The sequence below is a fragment of the Megalopta genalis genome, chromosome 8 (assembly GCF_051020955.1).
Source record: "Megalopta genalis isolate 19385.01 chromosome 8, iyMegGena1_principal, whole genome shotgun sequence".
In the NCBI taxonomy this organism is placed as follows: Eukaryota; Metazoa; Arthropoda; class Insecta; order Hymenoptera; family Halictidae; genus Megalopta; species Megalopta genalis.
In genome coordinates this window covers 5,804,963-5,822,684 of record NC_135020.1, presented here as the reverse complement: position 1 = coordinate 5,822,684, position 17,722 = coordinate 5,804,963, and the positions used below count along the sequence as shown (strand labels likewise).

General features: G+C 36.5%; 1 protein-coding gene across 1 annotated transcript; it reads left to right on the top strand.

The window, feature by feature from the left end:
* The first annotated feature begins 14,002 nt into the window (after positions 1–14,002).
* On the top strand, positions 14,003–15,420 carry LOC117225109 (putative hydroxypyruvate isomerase). Its single transcript, XM_033478432.2, has 5 exons — positions 14,003–14,265; positions 14,354–14,465; positions 14,558–14,730; positions 14,804–14,923; positions 15,022–15,420. The coding sequence occupies exons 1-5, from the start codon at positions 14,070–14,072 to the stop codon at positions 15,207–15,209; spliced, it is 789 nt and encodes a 262-aa protein (XP_033334323.2). The 5' UTR covers positions 14,003–14,069; the 3' UTR covers positions 15,210–15,420.
* The last annotated feature ends 2,302 nt before the right edge of the window (positions 15,421–17,722 follow it).

Below are 17,722 nucleotides of genomic sequence, written 5' to 3'. Positions count from 1 at the left end.
CCAGAAATGTAAAAGGGGTAATATTATTCAATTAGTAGAGCGGTAAGTTATTGAAATTACGCAATAGTTCTAGCGCATTAAAGCCATTTAACATCAATCAGAATTCTCTTGCATTAAATTAGAACTGCGTTTACCCGAGCGTTGAACTTCAGCGTTTAAAGAAACATTTGCTTGCTTGATGGCTTTGATATATACTGTTCATCGTTATGAAACTCTCATCTATCTTTTCAACATTTGCCTGACGCACTGGTGACTAATACGGGGAAACTGGAGAACGAAACTATCGAAAGAATTTGTAACAGTGTTAATATTCTATGGTCATAATTTGTTCATAGATTTCTGACTTCAATGAAAATTCATATATCTATTAAGCGCCTTTGGATTGTCTACTCCTTTCGTATTTACTACTCATTGCTATACGTTAAGTATTGAATAAATTACTTTGTTTGTTCTATGGACGCTGACAACGAAAAGTAATGATGTTCCCTTATGTTGCATGCGTGAGTATTATTGTTTACTGGATGTGCAGTAATTTCTCCCTAATTCGCGTACAGATTGCGCACAAAAATGGACAATTTGGGAAGAAGAGGTATGATTGTTGTCAACTATTGGGATTATGGAATGGAAATGAATATGATCCTAATTCTTTTCTTAAAAAGACTTTATTTTATTCCTTTATTGAGAGAAGGTATATGGGCGAAAACGATCGAGCGACCAAACTCTACTGAGAGTCCGGTAAGAAAAAACGCTTCTTTTATACCCTTTTTGGGTTCGTCTTATCCACCAATCAGAGACGTTTTATTTGTCGCGTTTCACATTGTATACGTGACGCTGGGACCCCCAAACAGTCAGGGTACGATGTATATCTAATGGTACCGGTGATGATGTATCGCGGTATCTACTATATACAGTTTACATCACCGTTGTTGCCCGCTGACGGAACCGGCGAAAATGTAAACCGATATCTTAGTGTCTTAGTACTAAGTAAACTATAGATTAATTTTTGTTCGAGGCTAAAATTTCAACATCAACAACTATAAAAACGTGTTCATTATCCATTTTTACCTATTATATTATTTTTGCCAATTTAGCCAAATTATCCATTTTTGTTTCTGAGCCGAGAGTCAGTCAAAGAGAATTTACTGTAGCAGGAAAGCTACAACTAATTTCAGGTGAAATGTTTATATTCTTAGGAAACGGATCGACACGAATAGACATAACCTCCACTTCTGGGTTTCAAACATTCTGGCAGACTGATTAGACTTGCGAGATTAAGATGAATCTATTCGAAACTTTAATATTGCCACGTCGGTAATATAGCATCGCTGACATAATTCTTCACTAAAAATCTGTCAAGTGAGCTAAACTTTGAACATCGAGTTGTAAGGATATTACAAAGATATTTCTAATGGACACTGATGTGCCATGTGGCAGTCGTTACTACAAAAACATGGACTTACATGCAGTAAGTCACGAAAGTATTCGAATGCCTTTCAAATTGAGATAATCTTAATCTAAATTGATTAGACCAAATTGTGGACCAAATGCTATAAATATTCTCGAGATATCAGGAATTCATCGCTGTCTAAAACATTGCAATTAAATAGTTAATAATAATATAAGAAATAAACGTTCAAAATTGTTTCTTTTTTATTTCTTTGGTCACCCCAATCTCAATCGTAATTTTTATTAACAATTCTTTTAGTCATAGTCTACCTTCTGAAAATATTTTCGACCGCGTGCTGCAATTACGAAGGAGTTATTTAATTTTATAAGGCGTTCGATTACTTTCGCCGCTCACTGCATGTATAATCGTTTTCATACATACCGCGTTAAACATTCGTCAAAATAAATCGTTTTGGCGGCGGAGGTTTGGCATCGAATGTTTATGGAATTGGAAATGCGCGTTTTTGCGGCACCGCGGAGCCGTCAGAGCAGCGAGGATTGATTTGCATGATAAAAACAAAGCCAGGATTCGTCCTAACATTTCACCGGAGTCGGCTATGATGGTGGACTCATGAGGAAACGCAGATCCTCGAGAATCGCGAACTCGAGGACGGTGGAAGTCCTCACCGGGCTATGACAGGAAGTTTCTGCGGGAACTATGAAGGGGAATAGCATGCTAAAATATTACCCGCATCGCAAAAAAAGCCACTTCTCCCGGGAACTCGATGCCCATCCCAGCGATTTGCCTACCCGCGAAACTTTCCCGTTACGGTTGCAACGCGCCCGCGTATTTTTCCCTACAGTTTTCTCTTCGTTCGCGTTTGTGATTGGAGTCGGGACTGTTTCGAATATCCTTCCGGTAGCCGGCTGTTATTTCAAACAGCCCTTTCTGTACCGGAGTTCCCGCCGCGCCGCGTAAACGCGATACGCGTATCTGCCTGAAAGGAAACTGCTCCGCAGGAAGTACCTACGTATCCACTGCCGTGTAGAAAACAAAGAACGAGTGTCGTTCCCTCTCCCGCTCCTCGTTTCGTCACTGGTCCATTCAGAACGGTCGGGTCTTGGAACCAGAACCCGTGAACCTTGACAACATTTTTCGGAATCGCTACGATTCGAAGGGCTCGCCGTAAATCGTTCGGTAGATGCCAGAATCTTGACGCGTTACGTACCGAAAACCAGTTATAGTGGTGCATGGTTCAATTAACCAGTTAGCTGTGACGCCTCTTTTTCAGAGCACGCACCTATATCGCACCTATATACCGAGAATCAAGCGATAACTAGTATGCTCGTCAAACACAGTGTAAGTGTCGCTGTTAGAATATTGAATCGAAAAGACGGTTTTATTTTATAAAATTAATAATTTTATTACTAATATCATTCACTTAACATTAACGTATACTACATACATAATAAACGAGAAAACCCAGGAAAGATCAGATACTTATAAAAGTTACAAATTCAAATTGCCGTTGTAGAGTAGTATTCGGGAAAGCAAGGAACGATACATAATGGCGCTTTGCACGTCGAACACCAATATCGTGATTGTTTTCTAATCTTATTTTTGTAACAATGTAAACATCTTCGTGTAGGATTGTCGTCAAAATATTCTGAACATCTTGAAATTTGAAAATATGTCTTTGTTTTCACTAAAATTACAATTTAAATAGCCAATGGTCACTACTTTTTACGCACGACGAGTATACTCGTTATGACAAAACACATCCACTTCTCCGTGACGAGCGTACTCGTAAAACGCAGCTAACTGGTTAATATGAAAACCGTACCTTGAGCTTGCGATTAGCGGGCCTTGTCTCAGATAAGAATAGACAACGACAGAGAACGGCTATAAAGTGAACCTGCGAGAAAGAAAATTGGATTAACATTTTATTTGTATAATTGCAGCGTCAATGGATAGCTGAGATTTATCTGATTAACACGTTGACTGCCACGCATATTTACAACAAAATCTCCTACAGGCCACCCGTGCCGCTATAGGAAGCGTGCGCTGTTAATTCATATCTGTTTCTGTTTCTGCCTGAACAGTTGGAATCTTTGCCGAGTACCGAATGGTATAACTTAAAATCTCTGCCCTTATTTTTTTCAATAATGAAAAGAGATCGGATTGCCCGGAAGGAGAAGCATAAATAAAATTACATCGTCAGATTCTGATTTGGATACTGATAAATATAATCTTAGTGATAATGAATGTTATGAAGATACTATTGACGAGATTTTACGAGAATTGGTCATGGAAGAAGAAAGAAATGTTGACGATACTGAGGAAGCTACAGTTCAAATAAAAGATACGAAATGGACCGATCAGAGGCACGAGCATATCTGAAAAAACCAACAACTTTTTGTCCAAGCTGTCCTGATCAACCTCAACTTTGCAGAGAATGTTTTAATGTTATACAGTGCGAATAATTTTTTTAATAAACCATTTTTATAAGAATTCAATAGTTTCATTAGCTCCTGTAGAATATTTGTCGAAATATTTTCGGAAATCCTTTGTAAGTAGTCAAATCAGCGTCACCCGAATTACAGGTGACGTGGCCTGATGAGAACTTTTGCTGTCACCCGAATACGGGTGACGCGGCAGTCAACGTGTTAAAATGACTTTTATCGAGAAGTTTACTATTGTAGTTTTAAAGTTTACTATTATATTATATTTACTATTACATATTTACTATACTCATTAACCCTTAGCGCTCCACGCGTTTCTCGTGTACTACCTACCAGCAACTCCGGCACATTTTTGGAGCAAAGCGCCTGAGATGAAGGAAGTCTTATTTCGAGCGGAAAAGATTACACGTCCTTGTGAAAGCGTTTGATTTTATTCATCTTATGTTGCTAAATATAAAAATGGGCAAAAAATGTTTTAATCGTAATAGTACACACGCTAAGCACGTTTTCACTACAAATAACAATTGCCAACGTCGACAAAAACATAGCATCTTCAGTGTAATCATGCTAAAAATATTGGGCTCCGCAGCAGAGCCTTCGGATTTACGGAACAAATGACGGATGTCCCCATAGCGGAGTCAACGGATCGCTAAGGGTTAATTAACCCTAGAGGCGGATTTTTGTATAAGCTAAATAGGCAATAACTAACCGCAGCAGTTTTTAAGGGGCAGCGGTTTTTAGGAAGCGCGTTATAAATATACGAACAATTATTATTTTCTTATTGGAAAACATATGCACAAGTACATTAAATCGAGCGTCATAGTTCCTCATGAGATATGTCGAGGGTATCCTGCAATGTCTAAAAACATAGTTCAACAATAAAGCACGGATCCTAAAATAGATAATGAGATAAAAATCAAAATGAAATAGAAAAATAGTTTTCGCTGAACACAAACATCTGAAATATTTCAGAGAATACAGTAAATTCTCCCCAATTGTCCCTCAGCTCGTAAACGAAACTTGACAATCGGCAACTACAAAAACGAGTCGCGAGGGTTGAATAATCGTATCTCCGTTTCCCAAATTGTCCGTGTTTGTTTACATGCTGAGGGACAATTGGAGTGAATTTACTGCACGTATTATGTGAAGAAGTTCCGTCAAGTATCGTGTTAAACGATTTCCATAATGCGTAAACGTTGGTAAACGATTGATAAAACAATGATATGCATGGTGACGGGGACGCAAACTGAAATTGCTCGTCGCCGACTCACGGCGTCGAAACCAATTAGAACCGTAAAAGGCGCGTAATGTCTTTTTAATGTCGAAAATGGACTGCACAATTGACGAGAAAATGCGGAGAAAACGCCGAAGTGGAGCCGGTGCTTCCAAGGTCTATTGCGTTTACAGTAAGAACAAAGTTTCTCGCCTTTTTGGAGACTAAAAAACTGCCGGCGACGAGGTAAGCGTTTATTGAAACGAGCGACTGCCTCGTTATTCATAAGTTCTGCCAAAGGGTCTCAGTTTCTTCGCCCTCTTCTCGAAGTCGGGGAAGAAAGAGGCACCGTTTCGTCGCCGTTCATTCCGCCGATGATAAGATTTACTCGAGTTATATGTAAATCGAAAGTTTTCCCGGTAATCTCTTCAAATTAAAACGACTCGTTTAGAGCATAATAAAACTGAACAGAAAAAAATCGGAGCGGACGTGCACACTTTTTACCGTCATCAGGATTGACCTTCATGCAAATGTAGCAAATTTTCGTAGACTTTGAGATAGTGCAGTCGGTTACTGTGGGGTAACCAATTGCTGTGCTTTTCGCAAGTTTAGGGTCTTCATTATAAGGTCTTCACAAATTAACTTCATATTTATCGAATAAGACATATTATATTTTGTATTCTTTTATTTTGTTTATTCTGGAATTCGATAAATGTAAAGTTAATGATATCTGAAAAAAACGAAAGCACAGTAATCGGTCACCTTACACTAATCAGCTCCACTACTTTACAGGATTTCATTAAATTCCACGCGTGGCAGATACTTTTGTAATCACTATTTAGCTTTTTATTACACTGACGATGACTTTAGGAAATATTAATATTTAATATATTTAATATATTTAATATAATATTTCAACCATTCAATTTGCACCATAATATATTTAATATATTTAATATAATATTTCAACCATTCAATTTGCACCATAATAATGAACCAATTTAATACAAAAAAGTCCTGTAAACAGTTGTTCGCTTTTGCTCCGTTTTGAAGAAGATCGCGGAAAGAGTTAGAAAACAGATTTCTTTAGTCTATATTTTCAAGATGCCTTAGTAAATCTTGAGGCTATAGAAGAAGTATACTGTGGCGGCTACTTTCAGACCCGCCAACAGATGGCTCCTCATTCCGCAAGTAACCGATCTGCCTTAATTTGTATATATGTTACCGTAAATGACCGAAATTGGAGAATGTCGACTTTCACCGGCGAATGTCAACAGATACCAAATACGTCGGTGAAAGATCGAATATTTCATTACATTGTTGTACATTCGGACCCTCTCCGGTGTGCGTCGACAATCACAGATATGCTCTGGTGGAGGTCCAAAACCTGTCATTGCAAAAGGAAGTGTTCCACAAATAAATGCAGTTGTAAAAGCAAGGGACTCTTGTGCAATTCAAAGTGTCATAATAGTTGAAGTTGTTGCAATAAATAAGATTTGAATCACATAAGTAAGTAATTTTTTTATTACTATTATTTTCTTTTCTCATGTAGAATGTACCGTGTATTGTAAATTCTTGGTCATTCCTTTCAGAAAGAGAGGCGAATAAGTTACGTCACCCTTGTGGCGTTTTATAGCGACTGAATTACGGAGAAGAAAATATAAATCTCCAACGTGTTCAATATTCACCATTAGTGCATGGTGAATGTCAACATTTACCGGTGTAAGTCAGAAATAAGGGTATTTAGCAAATATTTCGGACATACACCAAGCGACTATGTGAATGTTGACATTCACCGGTGAAAGTCGACATTCTCCAGATTTCGGTGTTTCACTGTAACATATATATACAGACTTCGTCCTTTCTACCAACATCCCAACGTCTTATGGAAGGGCCCGCTAGGATAGCCTTACTGATGAGTCCTCTAGCGGGTCCTGGACGAATCGTCTTCTCCTCTCCTTTTCTCCCAAACATCGTCACATCACCACCGACAAAATACAATGCTTAAGATGTGTTAATACTTAAAGCTGATACGCACTCTTAAGATTTATTATGAATTCTTATTGAAACTGAATAAATATTTTCATGTAACATGATGAGAGGTGGTATTAAATAGATTAATTAAAAATAAAGTTTGCAAGAGAATCTATTTCCTATATGATGCAATTAACACAGGTCTGGACAAATGGATAAGTTCACTTTTATGTTCATTCTTTTATTGTTGCATTTAGAATTGTCGTTGTTCCTTCTCGAAAAATCTATCTGTTCCCAGAGGCAATGACTTATTAATTAGTCTGCTTAAGAACTCCTGTTGTCCAAAAACTACAAACTCAGTCGCAATATAAAGAGTTTCCGATAGCTGGTACGATCTATTACCTCAAAAAATAGATGAAATTCGCTGTTCCGACAAACATTGCAGAATTTTTTATCGAGACCTTATTGTCACATACTTTTACATAATACTGTAAAAGGGCAGAGCAATAGTGCCAAATCCAGTAATTTATAATTTCAGTAGCCGACCGATGCACCCGCTGCATCCCATTTTCGAAGCGTCATGGCGGCAATTAACGAGACATTGTCCAATATCGCAATTCGCCTCTCGAGCTCTGTAAATTGCTTTTTAATAAAATTTTGATATTACCACAAGATCGGAAAGAATTCGTTATTGTGCCTAACGAACGTTGCAGCCGCGCGTGTGTGTGTGTGTGCTCGATCGTATGCGCGAGCCTGAAAGGATCCGCGACGATTCCCCGGCTCTCCGCCATTTGATCGACAAAACAATCTGGAATAGAACCGACAGCTAATTGAAATCGCTCGCAGTTACTTCGGCCAACCTTCTACTTCACCAGCAAGTGCCGGTCGCCTGATCCTCGGCCGCGCTACTATTTTCGATACACTTTGCGTAACGATGTCTATTGTTCGCGCGGCAAGGTGACGCGTTTGCCCATAGAAATCGAAAAAATAAACGAGAATATATCGTTCTCTCTCTCCCCCAACCATCCAAAGGGACGCCAACTGGGATCGTTCAACCTTCGTTAGAAACAAAAAAAAACTAATGCAGGACACGTGACATTGGATTCCGATCGACCATTACAGGTCGATCGATTCTGGTTGTATCTGCTGTTGACTCGATGTTAAACGAATCGCTCGTTCAAAGTCCTCTCGAACGACAAATGGCCGTCGGTGACGTGGAACGGGGCCACCGCGACGATGGACGGATGCGCGATTTACCTGGGCACTACGGTACGTTTTCTGTGCACAGTGTAGTGTGCGAACGGCTGTGTTTGCGTATGACGCGTTTCTGCGACCGAAGGATCAGCCTCCAAGTGATAATTTTTTGTCGGTGCCAGCTCGTAGCTACACCCCGGAGCAATGCGTAGGCAACGCCGACACTCCGCAACCTGTTTGTTATATTAGACAAAGCTGTTTGTGTTGTTCCCGCGTCCAACAGTGGGATATTTGTCCAATTTCGCTGGTCGAAATTCGTTTTCGTTAAACACGCCGTAGTTGAGAGACAATAAACCGAAAATTTCCTTTGTATTTTTCTTTCTATTTATAGAGATATGACTATTTATATACCATGCCGTCTGTGTCACGGTATTTATATCTTTTACTTGGGTTATTTTGAAATCAAGAACGATTATATTTTCAGCGACAGTGTTTTCATCAACACGATTTCAGCGACGTTGCATTTTATCGGCATTGTTTATACACCGACATATTGAAATCACCGCTGACAAATGTTTACGTCGACTCTCGTTTCACCGACAAATTATCGACACTATGTGGATAAGAAATGTAGAAATAGAGACAACAATTATACGTTTATATTAGTTCTGTATTGATCAACATTTTTATTGATTGTCATGCATTATCGTCAAGATTAACAAAGGTAAAGCAATTTAAGTTGATCTCGCCTCTCATTGATCAGTGTTTTCCGTTAATAGCTCGCAAACAAAGCCGCGGATTGCTTTTTCGCTAAGGAGAAAGTTACTTCAAATAACCTTAAAAATCACCCCTTTCTGGATGTTAATATTGTCGACTTGTCGGCGACTTGTCCAAATCAAGTCGCTGTAATGTGAAACTGCCCTGTTGTGAACAACTCCTTAACCCTTAAATGCATGAATTAATGAATTTTATTTAAAAAATAGGGTTATAATTTTTCAAATGAGTGGAAATCGGGAAAAATATTAAAAAAAATTATAAGTCATATCTTATAGGGTTTTTATTGAAAAATATTAATGATTCATTTTTGGTACACTATGCAAAATAGACATAAAAATTCTTTAGTTAGTATGACATATCTATAACAAAATTATAAACCACATGCATACCACACCAAAACAAAACCAACAAACCAATAAAGGAAGCATAGTACTAAATACATGTCGTAATTATTACCATTAGTGCATGTTGTCCCATTTTTGCATCAACACGAAATAAGCCCTCCATACACATGATAGTTACGGAATATAGACAAAAGTACTAGCAAATTAATAAATAAGAGCCTTACCTTTAGAAAATATTGTTTGTTTAACGAATACACCAAAATATTTCTAAATAATCCACTTCCAAAAGTACGTAAATGAACCTGCTATCAAAAATGCGCGCCAATTGGTATAACGTCAGAAAGATACAAATATTGAAGTCAAATGTCATTATTTTAGTTAATTTTTGATAAGTCAATGGACAAAGGAATCACTGCCATTCAGCCAAATGTATCGATATCAAAACTGTTGTCGGGTATCCGCGCAAAAAGTTATTGATTCATTTTTGGGACTCTATGCATTTAAGGGTTAAAGAATAATAGAAGAGAGGGGTTGCCACGGAGGTGTGTTATCAACGGACGATCGAAGAGTCGAGATCGGACCGTCGAGCGATCAACGTTTCAAATTCAAAGATCTCTAACATAATTGAATTGAGTTGTATTATAGTTTATGCACTTTATTGCAAATAAAATGCCGCGACGCGAAAGAAATGCAGTAATTCGCAACAATATTATTATGGGACACCCTGTATCAACAATGTCGGTGAAATGCGGTATCGCTGAAATCGCGTCGATGAAAATATTGCCGGTCAAATAATTGTCAATAATCATTCAATTGTCAAACATTTAATAATGTTTCGTTTGCGACGAATACAAGGAGTCAACGTGCAATAAAATACAAACATTGATAAAAATATTGTCTTTACCATGTATGTAAATTGATTCATAAAATCGAAAAGTTCCGCGATAGTAACAGATTAAAAACTATAACAAATGCAAAGTTAATGATATAAAGAAAAATTGTATTCTTTACAATTGTCCTCAGATATATATTCCGTGTTTCGATCCAATTTATATCGCACGGTGTTGTGTAACATAAATTGGCTGGGGAGGAGTGTCACATTCATCACAAATACTTCCATTATCTTACACGTTCTCAAACACGTAAAAAACGTTTAGGAAAAGATGTATGGTCCAAAGGGATGAAATTGATCGTGGAAGAAATTGCCTTGGTCGTAGTACTCAAGGCCATCGAAATGTCATCGATGGCATCTTCAATAAAGCTAAAACTTTTTGTCTCTGGTTACACAGTTCAAATATTTTATAAATGCCTTATAAATATTTGATCTTATACCGACGTATCAAATTTTCAAGCGGAAATATACTTTCAATAATTTTTATCATTCGAGCGGTTAATTATAATGTACTTCAATACCATCTCATTATTCACTTTTTATTATTATTATCATTGCTATTATTACTAGACTGTGGATGTTTATGCATTTATGACAAAAATTTATACGTCAAACATAAAACTATATTAACAAACATAATTCTATATGAAAGACTTAAGTAATGAGAATTGGATTTGTATAAAATCGCCCACAATCATTTCACCGAGAATGTCGTAATCGACACCATTTGACCGACAATGATTTCGCCGATGATATTGTTTAACGGATATAGTGACATCACCGACAATGGTTTGTTTCATCGACACTCGTTTCACTAGAATTACTATCATTGGCAGGTAAACATAAAGTCGATGTCGATGAATCAAATGTCGATAAAAACATTGTCGGTGATTTCACTATTTCGATTACTTAATACAGTCGGCGAAATCGATGTCGGTCAAATGGTGTAAATTAGGACATTGTCGGTGAAATGATCGTCGGCGATTTGATACAGAACCATGAGAAATATGGACAAAAAATGTATCCCGATCTTTTATTATGCACATAAATACGTGGTATGCTTCCACTTCTATGCAATTCGTCTTCAAAGGGTTAAAGATACTATATATATATATATATTTATTTCTTCTTCATTAACTTCTTTCATTAACTTGAATTATTTGCAAAGAGTGTAATATATATATATATAAATATATATAATATATATAATAAATAATATATAAATATATATAATAAATAAATAAATATATATATATATATATATATATATATATATATATATATATATTACACTCTTTGCAAATAATTCAAGTTAATGAAAGAAGAAATAAATCTCTCTATGATACCTACTTCTTACATTTAATACAGTCAATTTTCATTTTGCATAAACATCTGCATTCTAATTATTACCACTTTTACCGGTGAGAAAGGAAAGTAACGACTCTTCATATGAAGTGGATCTCCGTAAAACAAAACAAACAGTACAGTAAATTCTCTGCAATTGTCCCTCAGCTTGCAAACAAAAAATGGACAATTTGGGAAGAGAAGATACGATAATTCGAGCCTCGCGGCGCATTTCTATAATTGAGCCGTATATTTTGAAAGTGGCATACGTCACTTTACCGCAATGAAATGTGGCGATTTTTTAATGTTTATACGAAATTATTTATACTGAGGAAAATATCAGTATCCTGAGATAACAATTACAAGTAAATCTTCTCGAAAGTTAGCATCCATATTTTTAAATGTGTTAAAACGCAAACCCTTAAATATATCGACTTAAAAACCAAGTGACTTATGCCACTTTCAAAATAAACGGCTCAATTGTTGACAATCGGCTGCTATAAAAATGAGCAGTGAGGCTCAAATAATCGTATCCCCTCTTTCCAAATTGTCCAGTTTTGTTTACAAGCTCAGGGACAATTAGAGAAAAAATTTACTGCAACTCCAAACAGCTCGAGTTCATTTCGGGGAAGCAAACCCTTCCTCGCGTTACGCGTTTGAATTCCGGCTTCCAAACCTTTCAAATTTAAGTTATAGTTAAGCTAGTAAAGCATTACTGCTTTATTTTTCTCGATGGTCTCTCGTGTTACTTACGTTTCTGGCTTCGACAGCGCAGTTCTTCCCGCGCGAAATCCGTCAAAAGGTCTCCGCTGATATTCGCGCACACGTTGGCAATTGGCGAGAATTAGTCTCGTTATTCGCGCATCTGCATCCCCGCTGACAACCGAAGAACCGAAATAGAATGTCATTGTCGAGTCGAATAGGTTTATTAGTACCTATGAACACGATAAACAGGTACTTTACAGATCCGTGTCGTGGGCTCGCGAACGCGGGAAAGCCCTGTCCCTCAAATAATTGCGAGAATTGAGACCCATAGAATGGCTACGGAATCGCGTGTCGGTATTAGGAGAGATTCAGCAACAGCCACGATAGAAACAGAACGGCAGCTAACAATAATAGCATCGTGGCGGCGGGCGGGCGCGGGGACGGCACGTACCCCCGTATATTTCATTATACCGTGACATGACAGAATATTCATTGGTCGAGAACTTACTAAATGGCGAATTTACTATCGCCTAGCGTTCACCGATCGATCTTCGGAAGTACGGCGATCTTCGTGACGCGGTGTCAGAGGTGAGGAGAAGCGGCGGGAGATTCGAATCGGAATATCACTTGATTACGTGATACAGTAACATCGTGATTTCCTATAAACCGGATTCACTGCCGTTGCTATGTACTGCGCTGCGTGTACACAGTGATCATTTAGGTAAGCGATGTAAACATTCGGAGTACCTACCAGTCCGTGTATCGCGAAATACGAATGCATAAGTGATAAGTGTACGTTTCGCGTGCTTGTCGGGTTCGAAAATAATCATTTGACTTTGGACTAACATTGCGAAAACACTGTTGGATTTGTAAACAACATTTTTATTTGAGCTAATCTAAACGGAAAAACACGTTCGTTGAAGCTCGACGGATTTTCGTATTTTTCTCGCGATCGAAGGTGTTTGACTGTGGAATGTGTATGAATATTTCGATAGATTTCAATCAAAAGTAGGGTTTTTAAGTTGATTTTGCGCGGAAACTAGTCGCATACTAGTAGCGTACAAGTTATTAATAAAGAAAAATGGAAACCGGAAAATGTTTTAGCGGATAGTTCTTATTCTTTAAAATATATTAATCATGCCCGTTTCACTTGACTTCACTTACACTTCAACTGCGGGCGACGTGGATTCCCGTTCTAATTTTATTTTAAAATTTAGCAAAAAAAACTAAATTAAAAAAATTTTAATATTAAAAAAAATTGTCATCTTTTTTACTTCTGTCTTTATATATATTTCTTTTTCAATATAATTCTTAATCATTTCAATCGAGATTCTTTTTCCACACTGTTCAATTTGCCTATTTAATAAAAAATTGTCTCATTGTTTTGTCGTGTTTAATAAGAACCCTCATCAGTTATTCTCATCTAGCTTCATAATTCCTAGATTTGCTAATTGTACCACCATGCCGGAGAAAGTGTACTCAGTTAAATTTATAACGTGTAGTATATAAACGGAGAAAATGATCTCACATACAGTAGATTTGTGTAGTTTTGTATTGAGTAGTTCGATACAAAACGATAAATTGAAACATTTATATACATACAGTTAAATATTAGGAAAACAAGATAATTCTTATCTGGCTGTGTGATAGTGACTTACTATATTTAAAAGAGATTAAAGTAGCTTATATAAGTATTACTTCTGCAGAATAATAACGTCTCTGTTATAAATCTGCAGTTGTGAAAGTCACTTCGGATAGGAAGTACATATATATCAACATGAGCCTTAAGTTTTCTGTGAACTTGTGCTTCATGTTTCATGATACGCCATCTCTCAAGGAAAAATACAAATTAGCTAAAGATGCTGGATTTAAAGCTGTCGAAAGCAGTATCTATCCTGGCACTACTATTAAAGATATGGTAGAGGCTAAAAGAGGTGCCGACGTCGAACAAATTCTCCTAAATGTTTATACAGGTATGTACAAATTATGATTAATGTAAGGAAAAGAATATGAATGATTCACTTCATGAAGATCTTCTTAAGATATTTGTATCATAATTAGGTGATATATCGAAGGGAGACGTAGGATTTGCTGCAATTCCTGGACAAGAGGAGAATTTCAAGAAGAGCATTGACACAACGATAGAATACGCAAAAGCATTAAACTGCAAACAGTAACAAAATTTTATTTATACTAACCAAAACTAATCATAATCTTTTATTGTATTTCTCAATTTTTCTAATTTATTTTTTGCTTAACTGTCAGAATTCATGTATTGTCCGGTATTGTGAGTAAGCCAACATCCGCTAACGACGACGTCTACGAAAAGAATCTTTTATACGCGGTCGAGAAATTTAAAAAAGAAGGAATCGTTGCTCTCATTGAACCGATCTGCAACGCTGACGTTCCAAATTATTATTTGAATAGTTTTGAAAAAGGTAATCGTAAAAAGTTGCCAAAAATAATATTCAATTAAAATGCTTCTATCGTTAATGTGAGTGTTTTATTTAGGTTTAAACATAGTGAAAAAGATAAATAGCCCGTATTTAAAGATACTAATCGATGTATTTCACCTGCAACAAATTTGTGGAAATCTTACGAAAAATATTAAGGAATTAATGCCTTACACGGGTATGTATTGATTTTAAATTTTTTACACAATCGTGTTTTCAAAAAATGGTATTTATATAAATCATTAAATCGTTCATTTTCGTTTGTTTTATTTGCAGGTCATGTACAAATTGGTCAAGTTCCAGATAGAAACGAACCTGACACGCCTGGAGAAATCGACTACAAATATGTACTTTCTGTCTTAGAAAGAGAAGGCTATAAAGGATATGTTTCATTGGAATACTATCCAAAATCATCTCCGACCAAAGGATTAAGTTGGTTGCAGAAATATGGTTACAAATTGTAGCGATGTTATGTTATACGCGTATCGAGATACACCATATTTTTATAAATTTAATTTTTATTACGAACATTATATACATAGGAAACAAAACATGAAGTAAACTCTTTTTATATATACGCGCGTGTTATTATTCTTGTAATATTAAATAAAAGAAATGTTCTATGAAAATGAAAAATAATGTCAAATAAAATAAATCGGAAGCATCATAATATAATTCTATCCAGTACTTTAGTACTTTGACAATTAAACAACTGTTGATCGCTTTATGACAGCCAACAATATTGCTATTCAATATCAATTCATGTCTTATCCGTGCATTATGCATACATATAAAATTCATGGCAGTAATTTCTTTGAAGTTTAATTTACATTTACGATCACATGAATTTCTCATTTTTGACATTTTAGTTGTAATTCTTAAATAGCAACGTATTAGCATTTACAAATGAAATCATTTTAACGTCGATGCCGAGAGACTTTGCTATTGATGACGTAATATATTCGTGTTGATAAATCTTAACGAATTATTTTGCATTTTAATTACTCGAACTTTCAATTCAGTATTACTATACACAATCTTTCCATGAATCATTTGCAGTTGTACATTAAATTGTCTTAGAATGTTTTGTACATAGAATATTTAGACACACAAAAAGACAGAATTGTCAGCGAGTGTACACAAACGAAACTAAATATATAATTAAATTTCTTGAAATATAACGCTATTTTTGTTCCTATCCTTTTTTAATCCTCTCTCTCTCTCTCTCTCATTCTTTCTTTACCATAATTACAATCTTCACTCCCGTTCTTGTTCTTGGTGTTTTTAACTTTTTTTCTTCAGTTGCCTGACCTTTTGCCTCTGGTCTTTTCCATGTATTGCTCTGACTTCTTATGTCGCACAAGTGTCGGTGTAGACGGTGGACTGCTTTTTATTTCTTCCTCTATTTAAATCTTTGTGAGTTGGAGCTTTATGAAAAGGTTTTACTATTTCTATCGTGACCTCTCTTGGTGGTTTATTTGTTCACCTTGTGCTGAAATGTCTCGGGTTTCATTATTGGATGCCCGTAAGTCGCGTGATATAACGTTGCCTTCAATCTCGACGCTGATGTTACGACGAGACTTTTAAAAATGTTAACAGACGGTGCTGCCTTCAAAAGGCACCAATCAGAGATTGAAGGGAAGAAAATTACTTTCTTGCATCCGAGATATTTGCCTTATAATTTTGAAGCCCTAACTAAACCGACGCAATTACAGTAAATTCTCCCTAATTGACGCTCAGATTGTACACAAAATGGACAATTCGGGAAGAGGAGTATATTTATAGTTACCGATTGTCAACAACTATAAAAACGAGCCGCCAGGCTCGAATAATTGTATCTCCTCTTCCTAAATTGTCCATTTTTGTTTACAATCTAAGTGTCAATTAGAGAAAATTTGCTGTAGTCGATTTCAAGCTCAAAGTTGTCTCCACCATTACTAAAAGGCGTGTCACAAAAGCTATGTAAATTGAAAACGAGGTTTTGAAAATAGTCATTGGTTTCGTGTTCCCTAGATGACAGGCACATAACCTGCAAATCAAAGGGATCCGTGTCCAGAGAATTCGGTTCAATCTTGGTTTCATTTCGCCGAAGCGACATTTGGGGAATACTGTTACGGTTTCTGATATTCATATCGATTTCCTATTTAATTAAGTAGAGGTTAACGCAGCAGGCTTAATAAAATTCCCAAAATTTCCTTCAAACATACACACGGACGGCGTCGCGTGCGATTGTTTGTAATCGTAAAATCGATAAATTATTTTTAAAAATTGTTTCTCCTATCGGCCGTTCAAAAGATCGCGCACATTTTCGAGGCGTCGAATAGTTTCAAATAACGACTCCGATTTCTTCTTTAATTATAGGAAACGGTGGTTATAACTGCACCTGAAAAGTTTAATATATTCTGTCGGCTGCGCTGTGAGATTGGTACATCGGTTTAACGAAAATTCGCGGAGATCCCCTGGCAGCAGTGGAGCAGTCAACGTGTTAATTTTGAAATTTTATGAAAGCGAGTACGGTGAATTGCTGCGTTACCGGGGATGAAGTTCAGTCCTAGACCGCTTTGTCCTTTAAAATTCTGCGGTTGATGTTGCGTTTTAAAGTGCAACTCACGCGTATTGCCGGTCAATTGTTATATTAAATGTCGCGTTTGCGGCAAACTTACATAGATAGTAATAGTCGCGGAAGTATTATAAAAAAAAGAATATTTTTCTATAAAATTCGAAATTCTCCTGCGGAAACAAAAATATAAACCTTAAGTCCTTCTCTTGACGATTGCGTAGCTGATTATGCAAATAAGCACCTTGCAATTGCTACCAGTCATGGTCAATTCTGTTTTTCCTAATTTAACATTCTTCCTACGATTGTATGTCAGTCTTATTTTAGCATATTTCTTAAAAATGGCAGTTTTAACGATGTTTCGAATTAAAAATTTACTGGTGTTATTAATAATGTAATATTTATCCTCAAATCATGCAA